General features: G+C 44.9%; 1 protein-coding gene across 1 annotated transcript in view; it reads right to left on the reverse strand.

Moving 5' to 3' along the window:
- The window catches only part of FLT3 (fms-related tyrosine kinase 3), a 71,979-nt gene that overhangs the window by 18,691 nt on the left and 30,087 nt on the right, over positions 1-23,201 (reverse strand). The window contains exons 9-18 of the mRNA XM_011999976.1: positions 14,671-14,774; positions 13,407-13,515; positions 12,971-13,149; positions 11,757-11,863; positions 11,538-11,670; positions 11,343-11,447; positions 6,072-6,182; positions 4,996-5,149; positions 2,829-2,911; positions 1,329-1,456 (exon numbers count right to left, since the gene is read on the reverse strand). Of these exons, the coding sequence (XP_011855366.1) occupies positions 1,329-1,456; positions 2,829-2,911; positions 4,996-5,149; positions 6,072-6,182; positions 11,343-11,447; positions 11,538-11,670; positions 11,757-11,863; positions 12,971-13,149; positions 13,407-13,515; positions 14,671-14,774 (1,213 nt within the window). The remainder of the gene's footprint in view (positions 1-1,328; positions 1,457-2,828; positions 2,912-4,995; positions 5,150-6,071; positions 6,183-11,342; positions 11,448-11,537; positions 11,671-11,756; positions 11,864-12,970; positions 13,150-13,406; positions 13,516-14,670; positions 14,775-23,201) is intronic.

Here is a 23,201-nt window from a genome sequence, read left to right on the forward strand (position 1 = left end):
GCCCAGCCACCTATTTTTTTGTTTTTTACAGAAAGGGTCTTGCTCTGTCACCCAGGATGGAGTGCAGTGGTGCGATCCTAGCTCACTGCAGTTTCCAACTCCTGGGCTCAAGCTATCCTCCCACCTTGGCCTCCGACGTAGCTGGAGCTACAGACACGCACCATGAACGTCTGACTGAGACAGTAAATTTTTAAAGGAAAAAGGCTGGGTGCGGTGGCTCATGCCTTTAATCCCAGCACTTTGGGAGACTGAGGCAGGTGGATTGCTTGAGCTCGGGAGTTCAAGACCAGCCTGGGCAACATGGTGAAATCCCATCTCTACTAAAATACAAAAAATTAGCCAGGCATGGTGGTGCGCGCCCAGAGTCCCAGCTACATGGGAGGCTGAGGCATGAGAATTGCTTGAACCCAGGAGGCAGAGGTTGTAGTGAGCTGAGATCGCACCACTGCACTCGAACCTGGGCAACAGAGCGAGACTCTGTCTCCAGAAAAGGAAAAGAAAAAAACAAAATACAATTGAAAGTAATCTTTCCAAATTCAGAGAGAAAAGAGGAGAGAAGACGCAAGGGGAAGGAAGTGGAGGAGAAGAGGAGGAGGAGATTAGAAGACTGCAAGAAAAATGAAGGGGAAGAATTTTGGGAAATAAAGAGAAGGTAATGAAAGGCAAGCAAACGAGGAAGGAAGGTAGCCAGACGGCGGGCTGTGATCTGCTTATAGGCAGGAGACGTTTGAAATCACAGAGAACAGTGGGCGGAAAGGCAGTTCAAAAAGAAAGTAAAATTGGGGTAGAAACCATGGTTCACGGCAGGCTCCAGGGCCTTACCAACACAGCCTGAATGGATCTGGGGTTAGCAACAGAGGAGGCAGTGAGCCTACAGAGCTGCTGCCAGCCCACAGCACGTAGGGTGCAAATTAGACAAAGACACGCAGGGTGGCTGGCTGGGTTTCAGCCTCCACTCATCCCCCGAGTGAATGCCCACATGCAGGGCACAACCTGAACAGCTGTTCAGAAAGGGACTGACAATGCCATACTTTGTTTTGAGGAAGGATTTCTGAGGACTTCCTATCTCCGCCTTCAGCCCGGGAAGTTTCAGGGGACTTTGTGCAGGCTGGGAGGGCTGTGCTAGCCGTGACCTCACAGGGGATCCCAAGCCTTTATGCTACCACAATTAGCCAAGAGCCAAGGTAACATTCTAGGTGACTCCAACAGCGAATGGGGGAGAAAAGGTAGACTTTAAGGGATACGAGTTAAAACAAACAAGAAAAAATATATAAGCACATCTTTTCGAATGTTTTTTTTGGTTTGTTTTTTCTTTAAAAGGAGCGTACCGACTTAAATTCCAGAAATTCCATTCCTTTGGCAACTTGATATGCAAAGCAAAGAAGATCTTCAAATGTAAGCACATTCAAGTCCTCCTCTTCTTCCAGCCTTTTTTGGTTTTCATATTCAATTTCATCTGTAAAATAGAGCCAGTCTTCACTTTTGCCAAAACCCTAAGAAGTTGTCTTATTAAATCTCTATGGGGAGGTTATTCTAGCCAGAGTTAGGTGAGGTGCTAAGACATACACATGAAGCTATGGCATTATCTTCGCAGCAGCATTAGAGCTGACCTGTTTACTCTGCTTACCAAGGGTCACTGGAAACTTGTTTTGGTTAGAGATAAACTTTGGAATTGCTTTGATGACCGATGACCTCCTGATTGATTAGTCAGGAGTTTTAGATACTTCCCTTTTGTACTAGGTAGGGCTGTCACAGTGGGAAAGGAATTAATATTAATTAAGCGTTGATTCCTTTTTTTTTTTTTTTGAGACGAGTCTCACTCTGTCGCCCAGGAGTGCCATGGCACGATCTCGACTCGCTGCAACTGGATTCTCCTGCCTCAGCCTCCCGAGTAGCTGGGACTATAGGCTCATGCTAATTTTTTGTATTTTTAGTACAAAAGGGTTTCACCGTGTTAGCCAGAATCTCCTGACCTTGTGATCTACCTGCCTCGGCCTCCCAAAGTGCTGGGATCACAGGCATAAGCCACCGCGCCTGGCCCACCTATCCCATTTTATAAACTGTATTGTACATTTCATATTCTTCCATTTACTCCTTCCTTTTTTTTTTTTTTTTTTTTTTTTGAGTCAAAGTCTCGCTCTGTTGCCCACGCTGGAATACAGTGGTGCAATCTCGGCTCACTGCAACCTTCACCTCCTGGGTTCAAGTGATCCTCCTGCCTCAGCCTCCCAAGCAGCTGGGATTGTAGGCGTGCACCACCATACCCAGCTAATTTTTGTATTTTTAGTAGAGACAGAGTTTTGCCATGTTGGCCAGACTGGTCTTGAACTCCTGACCTCAGGTGACTTGCCTGGCTCGGCCTCCCAAAGTACTAGGATTACAGGCATGAGCCACCACGCCCAGCCCCTCATTTACTCCTTCTAACAGTCCTGTGAGGAAGGTAGTGTTAGGCCTATTTTGTAAATAGGAAAATTGTGATTCTGGTGGTCACATAACTTGTCCAAAGTCATCCAGTCAGAAAGCGAAGTAAGCAGAAGTTAATCCAAATTCTATGTAACTTCGGAACTCATTATCTCTTCCACTTCTCAGGTAATAAGATGGCTCTAATCAGTATATGACTTTAAATGAATAATCTGACCAAATAAAATAGTCCTCAGTGTTTATTAGTTGAATGTTGACGTAAAATCTACATTATACAAACTATCATCTGACAATTAACAAATTTTAAAATGCTTTTGTGTTTATACACTTTTAAAAAAAATAGCTAACATAAAACTTTGGCATTCATTTCCATTTTAAAGTGCTACTACTTTAGAATAAAATATTACCTTCAGAGTGAAATGAATTCCCATGAAGCCCTGAGATTGGATCCGAGTCCGGGTGTATCTGAACGTCTCTTGAACCAGGCATGCTGTTAAAAAAATTTGTTTTTTCATTATTTACATTCTTCTTCTCAGCAGACATTTTATTTTAAAAATATAATTCATCAAATAAATGGATTCCAGTTATAAACTGACTTTTAAATTAAAAGCACACCATCCGTTTGTCCATTTTTTGTGTACATTAAAAACATCTGTGTAGCTGGGCTTGCCAGTCTAAGATAAAAGTAATCCCTGTTTTCTGTAGAGAATCTTACAGTTCAAAAAGGACCTCACTCAATCCTTGCCACAACCTACAAGATGGGTGGCATTTTGTAAAAGAGAAATTAGGCACGTGAGATAAATATGATTCGAGTGGAACCAGGACTCACATCGATCTCATTCTTTGGTGTCTGAACTCAGCCCACCTTCCCTCACATAATACAGATCTTCCCGAGAGTCCTGTAAGCGTTTCCCCATCCTTCTTTTTTCCAGTTTGCCTTTGCAAAGCTCATTTCTTTTTACTGTGAAATTAATAAATAGCAATAATACAAATATCTTTTAAGGTATGTAAAAGTTCTTCCCTGAGGAACTCTGTAGGAATTATGAATAGATCATGATTCAATGTATTCCAATAGATGAGTTTAACTCAACTGACAATTTACATATCTTTAGGAAATGGCTTCATGCTTTCAGACCACAAATATTCCAAAAGGAATAATTTCAGTGTATTTAATATTCCCGTGAACAGAATGAATCAAAGAGGCTAAGTACTGACCAGTGGATGCTGGTCACACACATCTGACTCGGTAGGGTAAGCCCCACTGTTCCAGAATGTGAGTGGCTTTATAGAGTTCTCATTTCCAGACAATGAGCTGAGAAATGAGTGTAAAGGGGAGGACTGGTGTGACAGGCCTGCACGGGTTAAGGGCAGCTGCACACGAATGTGCATGGGAATCTCCGTGGAGCCTGGTGGCTTTAAGACACTGGGTGTCTGTGTCAGACCCTGAAGGCCAGAGGCCTGCAATAAAACTTACATTCTAAGAAAACAAAGGTGGGACTCTCAAATGTATCCCTAAAAAGTCCCTGGTAAAGAAAGAAGTCTCTGACAAACAAATACCCTTCAGAATAAGGGAGAGCTTCCACACAGGTAGGGAAATAAGAATGCACCAAGGCTCGGCCAGGCACGGTGGCTCACTAATTCCAGCACTTTGTGGGGCCTAGGTGGGCGGATCACCTTAGGTCAGGAGTTCGACACCAGCCTAACCAACATGGTGAAACCCTGTCTCCACTAAAAATACGAAATTAGCTGGGCATGGTGGTGCGTGCCTAAGTAATCTCAGCTACTTAGGAGGCTGAGGCAAGAGAATCACTTGAACCCGGGAGGCAGAGGTTGCAGTGAGCTAAGATCACACCATTGCACTCCAGCCTGGGCAACAGAGTGAAACTCTGTCTCAAAAAAAAAAAAAAAAAAGAATGCTCCAAGGCACAAAGCCATGATGCTCAAGTAATTAGCAAGAAAGTTCAAGGATGAGGAGGAGATCCCAGCAAACTCCTACAGCCCTCACTTATGCCCGCTAAAGCAATAAATCCCTGCAGGACCAAGCATCTCTCAGGATCCCCGCAGATGCGGAGGATACACAGAGAGCGGAGACAGGGTTACTGCTACTTTACTGTGTCCCCATCACGTGTCAATCAATCCATCCTAATATTTTAGAATCCAATTTCAGTTCAGCTTTCTCCTGCGCAGTAGTCCCAGGACCTGAGCTATTCTCTTTGAATACGTTAAGGACTTTGGAAAAAGTCTTCATTCTTTCTACCAATACCTGTGAGGCAACCAGGTGTCCTGAAAGACTGAATAATGCACCTTTCCCCAAACTAAATAGGCGTCTAGGGTGTGATGCAGGCATGGGTGGAAAGAGGCTAGCTCAGCTATAGTAACTGTACTGAAGGAAAGGGACGGGGCTCATTGTTCCATGTCAACAGGGAAACTATAGCAAAGATTCAGGAAATCTCTAGGTTGCAGGACCCACAGACCACACCATGCCTTTAAAAACTGGTCAACGAAGTGTTTGAACAGCACACTTTGTCTACGTTCTATGATGTGTAATTATGAAACCCTGACCCAGCCTCTTACCTGGAATTTGGATGTGATTGGAAAGTGGGGTAAAAACTGAAATTGTGTTCCTTGAAAATCTCTGTCCAAGTCCTGTGAAATTTTTCTCTTTTACTTCTTAGATAGTTGAGAAGATCACCATAGCAACAATATTCAAAAATCAAGTAAATTGGTCCTGAAATAGTTACAGTTTCAATTATAGGCATACACAAAGCAAACTGTTATTTCAGAAGTCTATGTAACAGACAACATACTCTTACGAGGGCTCAGTTCTCTACTGACTTGGGGACAGTACAACTTTTTCTGAGCCTATCTCTTCTTATACTTTAAATTCAGTTTCAGCTTTTGCTCAAATTCCTTTGGAAAGCATCATCTTCTTGACTTTCTCTGTGGCCTTTGTTTGTACATGTGGCCTCACCAATACCACTGGCCTCCCGGATTCTCCAGTTTGCAACTGAAAGTAATGTTCTAGCTGTGTATTATAAGCGAACACTTGGTAACTATATGCTAACTTGCAGTTTGCTTGAGAAGAGAGAAATATATTCCCAGTCCTCTCTCAGATTCACTTTCTTCTTTTTCCTTTCTTTCAGTACCAGCCCCAGGCCTGCTGCTGCAGAAAGAATGAACCTTGGGCACATCATTTGGGCATTTCTAGGCAGAAGAGAGAGGATCAGAGGGCATGCCCCAGAGAACTCTGGGAAAGTAAAGTCTGATATCCTAGCTGGGCTGTGCCGTATTTGACAGCAGCCCAACTGGGGCAGTGGCCAGGCTCTGTAACCACTCTCACCACGCCTGTGCACCAGCTTCCAAGCTGGGGGAGAAGCACAGACACCACCAAATGTACTTGCAATGTTGCTGTTGTTGTTTTAAGCAGGTGAGAATTATGCAATATATCCTGACAAAGCAGGTGAATGAGACATTCTTTATTTTGACCCCTCTGATTTACAGAGTGCTCAGTGTCTAATTTCACTTGGGTTTGAGAGTTCACACTGTGACTGAGAAAAGACAAAGAATTAAAAAGAGAGAGAGAACAAACATCCTCTTTGTCATCAGGCTACAGTCTTTTTGATGAGGTGATTTTCATGGAAGTGGGTTACCTGACAGCGTGCACGCCCCCAGCAGGTTCACAATATTCTCGTGGCTTCCCAGCTGGGTCATCATCTTGAGTTCTGACATGAGTGCCTCTCTTTCAGAGCTGTCTGCTTTTTCTGCCAAAGAAAGGAGCATTAAAAACATAAAACTCAAGTGAAATACAAATTTTATGTCATTAAATAAATTAAAAATTTTCTCAGCTCAGAGTCAATCTGCATTATTTATTTAAATTCAAAATTATGAGAAAAGCCGGGCGTGGTGGCTCATGCTTGTAACCCCAGCACTTTGGGAGGCCGAGGTGGGTAGATCACTTGAGGTCAGGAGTTTGAGACTGGCCTGGCCAACATGGTGAAACCTCGTCTCTACCAAAAATACAAAAATTAGCCTGGCGTAGTGGCAGGCACCTGTAATCCCAGCTACTTGGGAGGCTGAGGCAGGAGAATTGCTTGAATGTGGGAGGCAGAGGTTGCAGTTAGCTGAGATCACACCACTGCATTCCAGCCTGGGCAACAAGAGTGAAACTCCATCTCAAAATAAATAAATAAATAAACAAAAAATATCCTGTGCTTGAAGACAGAATTTCTCCTTTTTCTTTTTTTTCTTTTTTTCTTTTTTTTTTTTTTTTTGACACAGGGTCTCACTCTGTCACCCTGGCTAGTGTGCAGTGGCGCAGTCTCAGCTCACTGTAGCCTCTGCCTCCTGGGCCCAAGTGATCCTCCTACCTCAGTTCTCCAAGTAACTAGTACTACAAGTGCAGACCATCATGCCCCGCTAATTTTTTTTATTTTTTGTAGAGATGGGGTCTCACCATGTTGCCCAGGCTGGTCTCAAACTCCTAGACTCAAGCACTCCTCCCAACTCCGCCTCCCAAAGTGCTGGGAATACAGGTATGAGCCACCATGCTCAGCCTAAGGCAGAATTCAGAGTGTAGTATAGGGTTGGGCGCAGTGGCTCACACCTGTAATCCCAACACTTTGGGAGGCTGAGGTGGGTGGATCACTTGAGGTCAGGAGTTGAAGACCAACCTGGCCAACACGGTGTCTCTACTAAAAATACAAAAAATTAGCTGGGCATGCTGGCGCACACCTGTAATCCCAGCTTCTCAGGAGGCTGAGGCAAGAGAATCCCTTGAACTGGGGAGGTGGAGGTTGCAGTGAGCCGAGATCGAGCCCCTGCACCACTCCAGCCTGGGTGACAGGTGAGACTCTGTCTCAAACAAAACAAAACAAAACAAAACAAAGGCTATAGTATAAATATTGAATCTGGTGATGCAGCTTTCAACAGGACTTTCCTCTACCTACCAAAGTAAAAATCCTTACAGTTGGCCCTCAAAACTAGCAAACAAAATAATAACACATGCTTTTCCTCCTCAGTATAAGTTAACAGAAGGGAGAAATACGCTTTTTGTTTGTTTGAACTCTTGGATTTGTTGCAGTCAGAGAGAGATAAGATAGCAGTGCCATGAGCGTGGTTGACTAACCCGTGGCCCTCAGGTCTAGAACATTAGATTTGCCAGCAAGTCCAATGGGAGGAGGTCAAAGAGAACTAATTCCCACTACCAAGTGCTCAAGAGACCCATTAATTGACATTGAGAAATAAAACTGCCAAGCAGGCTGGAATGTATTGGTTGGCCAATGCATTCTCTCTCTAGGGAGAATTCTAGAGGGCTCAGCAAACTGTGCTCATAACCTGGCTTAGAAGCACAGTGCGAGGAAAGTCACCACAGAATCCAGGGGTCCTGTCATTGTGGCTGATGTGCAGTTGGTCAGGGGAGCCCGGGCAGCCACAGGGGCAAGGGCAGGGTCTCTGGACTTCCCTCTCCAGGCTCCAGGCACCACCCCTCTGTGAACGGATTTTTTCTTCCAGATACAGTAACTCTTCTTTACATTCAGTGAAGATTTGGTTCGATTTCCAGATTCCATTATTTTGTGCAGGAGGGCATCCTAACCTGTATAGCAGCTTCTCCAGTGCTGACATCCTCTATTTTGGCTTGGGCAAGCTCTCAGGGGTATCCTTGTTTCCAAGATTTTGGCTTGGGGGTGGGATTTCCTGTGGGCACTGGGACCCCGGAATACATCGTATCTTCAGCTTCACGCTGGACAGGGATCCGGGGCTTTCACTTGTTCATGTCCTATTCCTCATGGCTAAAATAATATCTTATATTTTTTGGCATGCTTTGCTTCTTCTAAACACTTTCATATACTATTACCTCTTTCATTCAGTCATTCAATAAGTATTTATTGAGTGCCTACTGTGTAAGAGCCAATATCCTAGACGCTGGGGAATGAAGGATAAACAATACACAACTCTTGTCTTCCTGGAGTTTAGAGTCTCCTGGAGAAGGCAGAGAAGTAAATAAGCCATTACAATACAGTGCCATAAATGCAATATGGCAGGCAAGGTGTGGGCCTGTAATCCCAACATCGTGGGAGGCTGAGGCAAGCGGGAGAATTGCTGGTACCCAGGAGTTTGAGACCAGCCTGGGCAAAATAGCGAAAGCTCATCTCTACTTAAAAATAAAATAAAATAAAAATTAGCTGGGCGTGATGGTGCATGCGTGTAGTTCCAGCTCCTGGAAAGGCCATGGACAGACCATCACTTCAGCCTAGGACTTCAAGCTTGCATTGAGCTATGATCACTCCACTGCACTCCAGCCTGGGTGACAGACTGAGACCCTATCTCAAAAAAAAACGAAAAGAAAAAATGCAAACTGGCAAAGGAATGCAGGGGTTCTGTAGGGTCAAAAGGGACAGCTACCTTAGCCTTTGAGGGGTGGGGAAAGGAGCATTCAATGTCTAAACTGAGTCCTGAAGAAAAACGGGAGCTGGCCATGGTGGAGGGGGAGGAGAACGGTGCCGAGGGTTGTGAAAGAGTGCGCAGAGGTCGAGAAAGGAGAGGGCACAGCACCACAGACACAGACCCTGCCCTCATGAGGCACAGGGGCTGCTGGACAGATGGGACAGCAACTGGATATTAAACACATGTCGTGACAAAGGTGACGGATTCTACGGGGGAAAGTCTGCAGAAAGCTAACGTCGCATATTGTAAGGGCTTCAATATTGTCTGTGGTGTGAGACAGAGGAAGTGGTGTTTAAGCTGAGATCTGAGGTTGCAGTGGGAGATACCTACATGAAAGGGGAAGGGGAAGCAGAAGGATCCACTTGTGCAAAGGCCCCACAGTGGGCGGGAGGACAGTGCTGGGGGAACTGAAAGAAGGCCAGTGCTCTGGGTGCTGAGAACAAGAGGTGGGGAGGCGGCGGCGGCCCAGCCACGCGGGTGGTGGAGGAAATGCGAAGTAGGAAAGCCATTTGATCTGCTTAGCCTTTCATCACTGTCACTTGGACCTCAGCATGGAGAAACCAAAGGGAGGCAAGAGTGGATACAGGAACTTGCTTTGGAAGCTTTCGTCCAGGAGAGAGCCTTGAACTAGGGTGGTGGTAATAGAGATAGAGGGACAAGGATGGAATCAAGAGACACTAAGCGGAAACCTGATAGGATTGGCTCACAGGGTGTTAGAAAGAGGAAGGTGTCAAGGAAAAGTCACGGGTTCCTAGTGTGCCCAACTATATAGAATGTGGTTATTTATTCACTGGCATTCATTACCAGTCACAGAGAGGACTGCTGGTGCAGGACCAGCGTTAGGGGAGTTCACCTTGGATACACTGTGTTAAAGGGAACTTTGAGACATCCAAACATTTAATACGTGAACCTGAAGCTCCGAAGCGAGATACAAGCATGAGGGCCATTGGTGTATGGAAGGACATCACGGGCATAGTGGGGATGGACTGTGTTGAGTGTGTGGAGCAGAAATGCAAGGCGGTCCAGGAACAAGCCTACAGGGATGCCCCCTAAAAAGCTGGATGGAGCCTAGGCAACATGGCAAAGCCCCATCTCTACCAAAAATACAATAATTAGCTAGGCATGGTGGCGCAAGCCTGTAGTTCCCCCTACTCAGGAGCCTGAAGTGGGAGGATGGCTTGAGCCTGGGAAGTGGAGGTTGCAGTGAGCTGAGATCACACCACCGAACTCCAGCCTGGGTGACAGAGCGAGGCTGTGTTTCAAAAACAGCCACAGCAACCAAAGCTGGATGGAAGAAGATGAGCTCACAAAGGACTGAGAAGGGCAGGGGGGTGGGAGGAAAACCAGAATACGGCGACACAAAACCCAAAGAAAGAAAGTTTCTAGATGGAGAGAAGAGTCAACAGCATCAATTCACGCTGAACAATCAAGTAATGAGGACTGACAAATATCCATTAGGCTTGGTTTGAGGTCACTGTTGACCTTATCAAGAGAGCCAGCTGGAGGTGCTTTTGCTGAGTCAGCGGTGGTAACGGGGAGGCCAATAATGAGGCTGGACGCCAGATCGGAATGGATGGAGCAATGAAGTGAGGATACGAAGGGCCCCAATTTACTGTCCTACCCAGAGTCTGTTTCAACCCACACCTGTAATTCCAGCACTTTAGGAGGCCAAGACAGCCTCACTTGAGCCAGGAGTTTGCAACCAGCCTGGGCAATATGGTGAGACACCATCTCTACAAAAAAATAAAAACAAAATTAGCCAATTGTATTGGCACACTCCCGTGAGGCTGAGGTGAGAGGATCGCTTGAGCCAAGGAGGTCGAAGTTGCAGTGAGCTATGATCACAGCACTCTAGCCTGGGCAACAGAGCAAGATCCTGTCTCTAAAAATAAAACAAAACAACAACAACACAGACGGAAGAAAGAACTTCTGCCTGTGGCAACTGTATCCCCAAATATCAAAGCCTATAAAAACTAAATAGGCCTGGCACAGTGGCTCACACCTGTAATCCCAGCACTTTGGGAGGCCAAGGCGGGCAGATAGCTTGAGCTCAGATCAGCCTAGGCAACATGGTGAAACCCCATTTCACCAAAAATACAAAAATCAGCTGCGCGTGGTGGTGCGCGCCTGTATCCCCAGCTGCTGAGGAGCCTGAGCCCAGGGGGCGGAGGCTGCAGTGAGCCATGATCACACTGCTGTACTCCAGCCTAGGTGACAGAGTGAGACCCTATCTCAATAAAATAAAATAAAATAAAAATAAACAAAGAGAGAAATGGAAGAAGAGGTGGAGTTTTGTATTTATGACTTGAATTTTGTACTCATGACTGGCTTGACACTCATCCCAATCCACTCCATTTTTAGCCTCGAAACACGGCAAATAGTAACCATTGAAAGGATGGAAAAGAAGAAGGCATGGGTGGGAAACCGTGCCTCCCATTTTTGTGCATCTTTGTTGCTGTTCTTCCACTATACTGTACCTTTCAGCATTTTGACCGCAACCTGGATTGAGACTCCTGTTTTGCTAATTCCATAAGCTGTTGCGTTCATCACTTTTCCAAAAGCCCCTGATCCTAGCACCTTCCCTGCAAAGATAAATGGTGAGTACGTGCATTTGAAAGATTTCCCAATGGAAAAGAAATGCTGTGGAAACATTTGGCCCATTCCACTCTTACCAAACTCTAAATTTTCTCTTGGAAACTCCCATTTGAGATCATAGTCATAGTCTCTGAAATCAACGTAGAAGTACTCATTATCTGAGGAGCCGGTCACCTGTACCATCTGTAGCTGGCTTTCATACCTAAATTGCTTCAGAGATGAAATGATGAGTCAGTTAGGAATAGGCAGTTCTGCAGATGGAGGAAAGAATAATGAATTTTTACCTTTGCTTTTACCTTTTTGTACTTGTGACAAATCAGCATGGTTAAAACGACAATGAAGAGGAGACAAACACCAATTGTTGCATAGAATGAGATGCTGTCTTGGATGAAAGGGAAGGGGCCTGCAACCAAAGAGTGTCACTCAGCGATGATGAAACACAATTCCTGTGCAACTTTATAAATAGTGGACAACTCGTTATAATCTCTCACATCCTGTTTCAGTAATAATCATTGTCAGTCCTCACAACCATTCTGCATATACTCTACTGCCCACAGACAATCAGGCAATGTCCCTGTAAAGGACACATTTCCTCCCTAGAAATTGCAGATTATTCTGAATCCATTCTTTAAAACCATTTACTAGGGTTTCAAGAATTACATCTGGGCCAGGCACGAGGGCTCACGCCTGCAGTCCCAGCACTTTGGGAGGCCAATGTGGGAGGATCACTTGAATCCAAGAATTAGAGACCAGCCCAGGCAACATGGTGAAACCCCATCTCTACAAAAAAAATACAAAAATTAGCTGAGCATGGTGGCAGGTGCCTGTAATCCCAGCTACTTGGGAGGCTAAGGCAGGAGAATCGCTTGAACCCTGGAGGCAGAGGTTACAGTGAGCCAAGATCACGCCATTGTACTCCAGCCTGGGCAACAGAGCGAGACTCCATCTCAAAAACAACAACAACAACAAAAACCATGAATTTAAACCTACAGGATGTACAAATCAGAGAAAAAAGAAGTTCATATCCCTTTTAGGAAGGTCTCACATAAAAGTGGAGAAGTCAGTTTTGTGAGGCTGGTGATCCTAATTATTAGGGTGGGCAGCCAGGTTTCAGAATTGTTTAACTTAGGAGGGCTCTAAAAAGCAAACCAAAAATTATAAAACAGCAGGCTAAGGGCAAATAAGGAAGCTAATCAAAAGGGAAGATGACAGAGACTCCAAGTGACAAAATCTGAGTCTCTAAAGTTTGATCTTTCCATGGAGATTCGCCACACCGGGAGTTTCTGCTTCTGCCCATCACGGTGACAGATGAGTCACAAGGGCACAGGCAGGACTCCGCCCCAACCTGCGAAACAGTCTGTCTGGGGATTCTTGCCTGACTCAAGAAACCTTTTCTCACACACTGACCCTATACTCTCCTGTAAAATTCCCCAAGTAAAAGTCAGCGATGGGGACTAACTTCTCGTGGGGAATTCCTGATGGTGGAGTATTACAATAGCAACTGTTGTACCTGCAGAGTTTAAAAGGATCGTCTCACAAGATGTGCCAAGGGAATTGTATGCACAGCACTTGACCAGGAACCCTTTTATGGCTTCACTCATGTTTAGAGTACTGCTGGACACCCACTGTCCAAACACTTTCCTGTTAGCCTTTCTATTCCAGACTCCTTCTGGGATCTCTTCTGTGCAGCTGAAAAAAACAAAATGGCAAAGAATTTAGACAGGTGAGCTGTCATCAGATGGGAAGTTAGGGTTTCTGCAGCGAGTTCTAAAAGAGATTCATCCAGTATAAGCTATCAGAAACAATCTATGACCATTGAGAATTATGGTTGAGAACATTAGCATTTTAAATATTTCATCATTTCTTCTTAAACTGTGTGCATGAAAGAGTCAATACGTCAGAGTTTTATGTTCTTCCATTATAAGAGACATCAATGTCCTTATTACTTGGGAGACTTGTCTGAACACTTCTTCCAGGTCCAAGATGGTAATGGGTATCCATCCGAGGAACAGGACGCCTGACTCGCTGATGCTTCCGCGAGCACTTGAGGTTTCCCTACAGAAAAGAAAACGTGTGAAATAAGCTCACTGGCTGGACAGAGTGGTTCGCTCCTATAATACCAACACTTTGTGAGGCCGAGGTGGGAGGATCACTTGGGCCGAGGGGTTCAAGACCAGCCTGGGCAACATAGCAAGACCCTGTCTCTGAAAATAATAAAATAAAATAAGCTCATGGAGCACGGTACTTTCTGGAAATAGTTTCAAAGCTGCCTACAGTACAGGCTACCCATTTACTCCAGGGCAGTTTGTGCTTCTGGGAGGATGTCTCACTCAGAACGACTCCAGACCTCTGGTAATGTCTTCTTTCCTCCTTGCCATGCAACCTTCTGGTTTGGCAGCGTTGACACCTCTCTGCTACACACCATTTTCCTACTGCCAGCCTCCCCCTGGAGAGAGCTGAGGTACAGACCTCCACCTGCTTGCACGACTTAAAATGATTCTCAGCTTCAGAAGAAGTTGGACTTCTCATTGTTTTGTAAGCCAAAGAAATGAAAATTATTAAAAACAAATAAATGAGAGAGAAAATGACTTTCAGCCTTTCCTTAACATGCCCTTTCAAAATACTAAAATCAATAAAGTCACAACACGAATTCCTATTCAGAGACAATGTGAAGTAAGTCTTTCAGCCTCTGAGGATACACACAGAAAGAGATACATGGCCAGGTGCAGTGGCTCTCGCCTGTAATCCTAGCGCTTTGGGAGGCCAAGGTATGAGGATCCCTTGAGGCCAGGAGTTTGAGATCAACCTGGGCAACAAAGGCAGGCCCCCTCTCTACAAAAATGGTTTTAAAATTAGCTAAGCATGGGGGACCGTGCCTGTAGTCCCAGCTACGTGGGAGGCTTACTTAGGAGGCTCACGTGAGCCCAGGAGTTTGAAGCTATGGGGATTTATGATTGTGCCATGGCACCCCAGACTGCATGATAGAGTGAGACCTGGTGTTAAAAATGAAACAAAACAAAATAACATAAAAAATAAAGAGATATATGATCAATGCCAGTGGATATTAGAGTAAAATTTCAAAACACTTCAGCATACAAACACAGTTTTGTAGTACCCCTTCTAAGCCATTACTTAGCTCTTCCTAGTTAAGACTAATAAAGAATTAAGGAATTAAAAAATAAAAATGAAATTCTTGGCAATTTAACTTACTTCTTATATTCAGCGTGAACATTTTGGTAAATTGGGCATCACCATTTTCTGCATGGAATATATATTCTCCTGGCTGGTGCTTATGATTGCAAAACTTGGATACGCTGTTTGAAAAAGAATTAAAGACAGATTTAGGCTGATTGCTACAAGAGATGCTGCAACTAATGACAGTGTGCATGGGAGGAGTCTTCCTTGAAATGCTCCTTACTTGCTAAAGTTCACTGGAAAAGGAGATGTCCATATTCTAGACCCTTGCTACTCAAAGTGTGGTCCACAGACAGGCAGCATCAACATCGCCATTGGTATCATCTGGGAGCCTGTTACAATTGCAAGATTTCAGGTCCCATCTCAAATCACTGACTCAGAATCTGCATTTTAAGATGATCACCATGTGAGTCATATGCCCACTGAGAGTTGGGATTGACCGAAGATCCTCAGTGAGACAAGGAAGTTCCTGCCCCTCTTGTTCTGGAGAGTCTGACTTCTCAGATCTTGTGCAGGTGGAGGAGCCTGTAGTTCAGAGGTCCCCAACCCCCTGGTCACAGACTGGTACCTGTCCATGGCCCGTTAGGAATGGGGCCACACAGCAGGAAGTGAGCAGCAGGCAAGCCGGCTTTACCGCCTCCTGTCAGAGCAGCAGAGGAATTAGGTCTCACAGGAGCACAAACCCTACTGTGAATTGCGCATACCAGGGATCTAGGTCGTGTGCTCCTTATGAGAATCTAATCCCCGATGGTCTGAGGTGGAACAGTTTCATCCCAAAACCAACCCCTACCCCCAATCTATGGAAAAATTGTCTTCCACAAAATGGATCCCTGGTGCTGAAAACGTTGAGGACTGCTGCTGTAGCTGCCCTGCTTCCTGAAATGATGGTCCAAGGCAGGACCTATGACCAACCCTTGACTTACATAGCAGTGAACCATGATGAGGACTCAAATCCACTGAGCTTGTGCAGAAACTTCTGAGTGCTCTCGCAGGCTCTAGTGCCTACTTGGAGAACTCATCAGCCACTCAATATTTTGACACGGATAACCTGATCTTGGGGACTATCCACCACACCCAGCAGGCCTGTGGGTTGCTGGATACTGCAGTGAGATGTTGGATGGTGCAGGAGAGGCAGGGGAGCAAGGAGCTGTTGAATATGCCTTCATGCACTCACAGTAACAAAATTGGAGAAAAAGAAAATAAATTCCCTTCAAACAGAAAAAGATATCTAAGGCTTGTTCCGAAGATAGCTAACTCAACCTCCACACAGCCTACTTAAAGTTTTTTGTTTTGTTTATTTGTTTGTTTGTTTTCTTGAGACGGAGTCTTGCTCTATCGCCCAGGTTGGAGTGCAGTGGTGCGATCTTGGCTCACTGCAAGCTCCGCCCCCCGGGTTCACGCTGTTCTCCTGCCTCAGCCTCCGGAGTAGCTGGGACTACAGGCACCTGCCACCACGCCCAGCTAATTTTTTGTAATTTTTAGTAGAGACGGGGTTTCACCGTGTTAGCCGGGATGCTCTCGATCTCCTGATCTTGTGATCCACCCGCCTTGGCCTCCCAAAGTGCTGGGATTACAGGCATGAGCCACCATGCCCGACCTAGCCTACTTAAATTTTAAAATACAAAAAGACCCTGCCTGGCAGGTTAGGAAGACGAGTCAGAGTGGACGCAGCTTTAGATGAGAAGTGTGGAAGATGCAAAAGACCTAAAAAGTATAGCTATCTTCAAAGATACCTAAACTGGGCGGGTAGACAGGACCCATACAAGTGGAATCGTTAAAGCATTAAACTGAAGACCAGCAGATGATCAAAGAAGGCAGAGGTCTGTGTTGGTGGGAAAGGTTCAGGGGCTTCACAGAGGAGGTAGAGCTCGAGCTGGATCCTCACGAATGAGTTGGTTTTGGTAAGAGGGCAAAAGAAAAGGCATCCAAGGAGGACACAAAGAAGCAACTGAAGGTGCCAGACAGGAAGTCATAGGGCCACAGTGAGGAGGAACAGCGAACCTCTCACGGGAGCAGAATATCATGAACAGTATTTTATTTACTTATTTTATTTATGTATTTATTTATTGATTGATACGGAGTCTTACTCTGTCGCCCAGGCTGCAGTGCAGTGGCACAATCTCGGTTTACTGCAACCTCCGCCTCCCAGGTTCAAGCAATTCTCCTGCCTCAGTCTCCTGAATAGCTGGGATTACAGGTGCCTGCCACCAGACCTGGCTAATTTTTTGCAGTTTTAGTAGAGACGGGGTTTCACCATATTGGCCAGGGTGATCTCGGTCTCTTGACCTCGTGATCTGCCTGCCTCAGTCTCCCAAAGTGGTGGGATGAATTACACATTTAAAAAATACAAATTACTTATTTTCTATAACAATGCATACTGCCCTGAGCATTGCAATAAAACTTTTTTTTTTTTTTTTTTTGAGATGGAGTCTCACTCTGTCACCCAGGCTGGAGTTCAGTGGCACGATCTTGGCTCACTGCAACTTCTGCCTCCTGGGTTCAAGTGATTCTCCTGCCTCAGCCTCCCAAGTAGCTGGGATTACAGATGCACGCCACCACGCCCGGCTAATTTTTGTATTTTTCGTAGAGATGGGGTTCACCATGTTGGCCAGCCTCGTCTTGAATTCCTGACCTCGTGTGATCCTCTCTCCTTGGCCTCCAAAAGTGCTGGGATTACAGGCATGAGCCACTGCACCTAGCCTTAATTTTATTTTATTTTATATAATTTTTCTGTAGAGATGGGGTCTCACTATGTTGCCCAGGCTGGTCTCAAACTTCTGGCCTCAAGCCATCCTCCCACCTCGGCCTCCTAAAGTGCTGGGATAACAGGTATGAGTCACGGTGCCTTGGCCTATGAACAGTGTTTTATATTCACCTGCTGATGGCAGCAAAAGTTAACTGGAATTTTAAAGGCAGTCGTAGCAATTCAAGAACTCATTCATTCATTCATTCAACTGTCAATATTAGAACGTGTTTGTGATGGAAATTGAGGACACAACAGCAAATTCAAAAAACTGGGTTTCTGTTCTCACAGAATTTACAATTTGGTGGTGAAGGTAGAGGGGTAATAAGCAGTTAGAGTGTGGGAAGTTTCTGCGATAGGAGAAGTAAAAGTTCAGATTTGAGGTTTTGGAGCATGACAAGAGGAGTGTTGTTTAATGTAAGAGAATGGGAAAGGAGAGAAAAGAGCAAACGCAAGAGGCACCAGAAAAAAAAGAAATGGCAGGGGCTGGATTGGATACAGAAGATAAAGAGGGGAAGACAATCCCAGTTGGTCCCCAAGACTCAAAACACGCCTGTAATCCCAACACTTTGGGAGGCTGAGGTGGATGGACTGCTTGAGGCCAGAAGTTTGAGACCAGCCTGGGCAACCTCGTGAGATTCCATCTCTACCAAAAAAATCCACAAAATGCCACTGCGTAATTGCAGCTTTTGAGCCCATGTTTGTGTGACACCAATGTTCTGTGCCCTGAACTCCTAAGCCAAGGTAATTCTGACTGTGTGTTGTGAACGAGAGAATTCATCTCTCTGACCTATCGAAAGTTTCAGGCAGTTAAAGGTTGACCTTTGGGTGGGTGCCGGGGCTCGCATCTGTAATCCCAGCACTCTGAGAGGCCGAGGAGGATGCATTACTTGAGCCCAGGAGTTCAAGATCAGCCTGGACAACATGGCGAGACCTTGTCTCTACAGATTTTTTTTTTTTTATTTAGCTGGGTGCGATGGCACACACCTGTGGTCCCAGCTACTCGGGAGGCCGAGGTAAAGGAATCGCTGGAGCCACTGTACTCCAGCCTGGGCAACAGAGCAAGACCCAGACTCAAAAAAAAGGCTGAGCATTGAATAAGGTGTTTAACCTTGTTTTACTTTGTTAACAAGAAGTCTAAAGAAGTAAAAAAGAGGAATTTCTTATCCTGACCTATTTCTGGACAAAAAGGAGGAAATCACTGGTGAAGTGGAAACAATAGAAAGATCAGGGGAAAGCCAGATTACGACCCTAGGGAGGAGAAGAGGAAACAGAGCTCCATGCCGGTGCCCGACCTCAGGAAGGCAGTGTGGAAGAGGCTGGCATGGAAGTGGCCCAAGAGAAGAAAGACGTGAGCTTCTAACAGGGAAAGTGTAATTCTCTCTGGACTATGGCCAAAGACCCTGAAAAAGGAGAAAAGAGGAGATAATAAAGCCAGTGTGGCTCACCAGGCACCATGTCAGAGACACCAGTCAATTCAGTGGAAAAAGAAATGACCAGTACAATTACTTCTCATGAGGCAGACCAAAGCAAAATGTTTCATAAACGTTTTTCTTCCTCAGTCTTCTGTGCTGTCTTAACAGAGTGTGGTTTGCCACGGTTTAGAAGAGAGAGCACCTGAAATATTTTTCACTCTTCTGAACAAACACCAGGTAGGAAATTGGTCACATAATTAGCAGGAACACAAAACTGAATATCCAGATCGCTTTAAACTACCTTCCCTCGTGCTTATGACAGTTAACCCTGGAAACAATCACAACTACAATGACAACTGTGTCCTGACCCCATGGGAATTCCAAGGGGACTAACCAGTTACGCTGATTGGGAGATGCAAAGCTTCCTCTTTCACCTAGGGGTTTTCTATAAATGGCCAGTTGACAGGAGACGGATGTCAGGACATTTGAGTTTACAGTGAAACAGTATCTTGGTGCCTAAGAAGATGCGTTCTGGTTACAACTAAGAAAAGGGGTTTCTTGGCTGGGAACGATGGCTCACGCCTGCAATCCCAGCACTTTGGGAGGCTGAAGGAGGAGGATCACTTAAGGTCAGGAGTTCAAGACCAGCCTGGCTAACATGGTGAAACTCCATCGCTACTAAAGATACAAAAAATTAGCCGGGCGCGGTGGCACGCGCCTGTAATCCCAGCTACTCGGGAGGCTAAGGCAGGAGAATCGCTTGCGGTTGAGGTTGCAGTGAGCTAAGATCATGCCATTGCACTCCAGCCTGGGCGACAGGGCGAGACTCCATCTAAAAAAATAATAATAATAAATAAAAATACAAAATAAAAAAAAAAACGTCAAAGAAAGAGAAAGGAAAAAAAGTAAAGTTGATACTCATCAACAGGAGTTAAAATAAAAATTTCTAAAAAGTGGAAAACTATGCAGCCATTAAAACAATAAGGTAGATATAACAACATACTTATTAATATAGAAAGATGCTCATGATATATTTTAAGTGAAAAATCAGACTACAAATGGTACATTATTTCATGTTTATACAAAGATCCATATTGTATGTTTCTATCATGGTGGTTACATAGAAAAAGTCTGCAATGTTATCTCTGGAAGCGGAATTATGGTGTTTTTTTAAGGCAATTTCAGAAAAAAAGAATGAATAAAGGATGTTGGCTTTGCCTTCTGTGACTGGGCAAGTAATTTAGCCTCAATTTCCACATTTCATAAAATGGGATTATGAGGGTTAAATGAGGTAATGCACCTATAGGATTTTGCACATGATAAGAACTCAAAGAAGGATCTTTTATTCTCGCAGAATGGCTTCATAAGATATGGTTAATAACTCACAACTGAGTGGGGTCTTGGGAAGACCTGCAGCCAGGAATGCTGTCTCAGACCGCAGAAGTGAACAGGAACGGGATCTAGGTAGGAGCTGCTGGTATTTCACTAGACTCAAACTTTTCCCTCATTTTCCCTCCTTTCTGTCTATACTCAAGGCTCAACTCCTTCAGAAAACAGGAAAAAAAAAAAAAAAAAGCTCCTCTCCCAGGTTCCATAATCTTCTGTAATTGTGTGTCACTCATTTCATGTGACAGCCTGCTTTTCAGTTTGTGGTTCTTCTGAGCAGGACGCTGGCTCCCCACCCAGAACCCAAACGACCACCACACAGCTGTTTACCCCGTAAGCACTCGGTTAGTGCCTACTGTGGGCAAAACCTAGATTCACAGAGTTGGAAAATTAAATATTTCAGGAACAAGGAAAACATCAGGCTTAGGCAAGGCTAAGGAGAAGGTTTCAGAAGAGGTTACTAAGTAATTACAACAGTCCCATTCCTATTTTTTCCCATGAAATCGGAAAAAGCTAAGGTAGATTTGGTATTTGTAATTAAGTCTGTAGAGATACGAAATTATACAAACGAATGGGTGAAATATCCTGGAAACCTTTATCAGGACCAGGACACCAGGACGGCTAGAAAGTTATAAAAATGTAAACATATAAAGGCAAGCCCTAGTAAACTTTGGCGTCATATTTGAGGAAGTAAATTGGAGAAATGAAGCCATGAAAGTGGGGAAGCCGAGAGATTTCTGGTGCACATACCATGACCACACCAAAGTTTTTTCAGGGGTACTGTTATTACAGGGCCCTTTCGGTTACAGATTTTTTTAAAGTTGTATCACTTTGCCTATGAAATCTTGATACATGACTAAAATACTGTACTTCACAAACCAAATTCGGCTCAATTAAATTGTTGAATCTAGGTGGTAGGTAAAGAATGCTCATGCACTATTATTTCAACTTATTAGTAAATTTGAAACTTTCTATAATAAAAAGTCAAAAGGAAAGACGGGTGCAGTGGCACATGCCAAGCTGCAGCTACTCAGGAGGCTAAGGCAGGAGGATCACGTGAGCCCAGGAGTTAGAATCCAACCTGGGCAACAGAGCGAGACCCTGACTCTAAAAAGCAAAAAGAAGCCAGGCAAGGTGGCTCATGACCGTAATCCCAGAACTTTGCGAGGCCGAGGCGGGTGGATCACGAGGTCAGGAGTTCGAGACCAGCCTGGCCAAGATGGTGAAACCCTGTCTCTACTCAAAATACAAAAATTAGCCAGGCAGGGTAGTGCATGCCTGTAATCCCAGCTACTCAAGAGGTTGAGGCAGCAGAATCACTTAAACCTGGAAGGCGGAGGTTGCAGCAAGCCAAGATTGAGCCACTGCATTCTAGCCTGGGCGACAGAGCCAAGACTCCATCTCAAAAAAAAAAAAAGCGAAAAGAAGGGCCGGGCGTGCTGGTTCATACCTGTAATCCCAGTACTTTGGGAGGCCAAGGTGGGCGTATCATTTGAGGTCAGGAGTTCAAGACCAGCCTGGCCAACATGGCGAAACCCCGTCTCTACTAAAAATACAAAAAAATTCACTAGGCAGGGTGGCTCATGCCTGTAATCTCAGCTACTACAGAGGCTGAGGCAGGAGAATCACTTGAACCCGGGAGACAGAGGTTGCAGTGAGCCAAGATCACGCCACCCTACTCCAGCCTGGGCAACAGAGTGAGACTTAGTCCCAAAAAAAAAAAGTAAAAAGAAAGAAAAGTGTAAATGACCCCTGACTGTAATCTAGTCTGCCATCCCCATCTCAACATAGAGCCTCGTGTGGAAAGAAAAAGACATTTAGAGCACTCAGAGTCGTGTTCAAATTTTGTGTTGTTCATTTCTTGTTCAGTATTTTGAGCACATTTTTTCATGAAGAAGGAGGGCCCATCTTTCCTTTGCTGTGTGTCGTCAGTGGCCCACAACACCTGGTACATTATTATTACCAACAATGCACATTATTAGCACAAACACTGTAGCTCTTCAAGAACTTTTCAATACAATAAACACTGAGTATTGGGTGTTGTGCTAAGAACCACGTGTGTGGTCCTTGAAGTGAAAAGGATGCCGCTGACTCATCTTTGGCCCAGACTGCACTGTGAGCTGCATTCCAGATATGATGATGAATTCATTCATATATTAAACACACACTTACTGAACAAGGCATTGTACGAAGATAGAGAAATATGGCAGCACACCTATTCTTAGGGTTTATAAACTCCCTGGTGAGATGCAACATACAAGGAGGTAACTCTGTTACCAGATAAGTAGGAATGAGTGAGGTACAAAACGCTATAGGAGACAGGATCTCCCCTAATTCATTCATTTGGCTACCTCTATAAGATAACAACCTGAGGTCATAGGTATGGATTGTGGCCATGGAATGAAGCTACAGGAAGTAGCCCACTGGCCCATGACCCATATGTCAGTGACACGGTCCCCAACTGGCGATTCTGTAAAATCTCAAAAGGATATACCAGATATCACCAGCACAGTGGCAATCTGTGTACATTCTGGGGGGAGAGGGAAAGCAACATTACCTTATTCACTCTGGCAGCCCTTCACAGCATCACACCCATCAAGAGGATATTAAAGTCATATTTGTTGAACTAAATTGAATTGACCTCTTATCTCTTTGAATTAGGTTCAGAAGAGATTCCCATAACGCTAACAGCTTATCTAACATGCGGATAGGATACAAAGGAGAGAGGGGACAGTGATATGCTGATTTCCTTCTGAACACAGGCCAAGGGGTAATCAAGTCAACTAGGGTAGAGAGGGGCTGGATCCCCAACCTTCTCCATTTAAAAGCTTGATAGGCCAAGGACGGTAGCTCACGCCTGTTATCCCAGCACTTTGGGAGGCTGAGGCAGTTGGATCACTTGAGGTTAGGAGTTCAAGACCAGCCTGGCCAACATGAAGAAACCCGTCTCTATTTAAAATACAAAAAATTAGCTGGGCATAGTGGCGTGCACCTATCATCCC

The sequence above is a fragment of the Mandrillus leucophaeus genome, unplaced genomic scaffold (assembly GCF_000951045.1).
Source record: "Mandrillus leucophaeus isolate KB7577 unplaced genomic scaffold, Mleu.le_1.0 Scaffold61, whole genome shotgun sequence".
In the NCBI taxonomy this organism is placed as follows: domain Eukaryota; kingdom Metazoa; phylum Chordata; class Mammalia; order Primates; family Cercopithecidae; genus Mandrillus; species Mandrillus leucophaeus.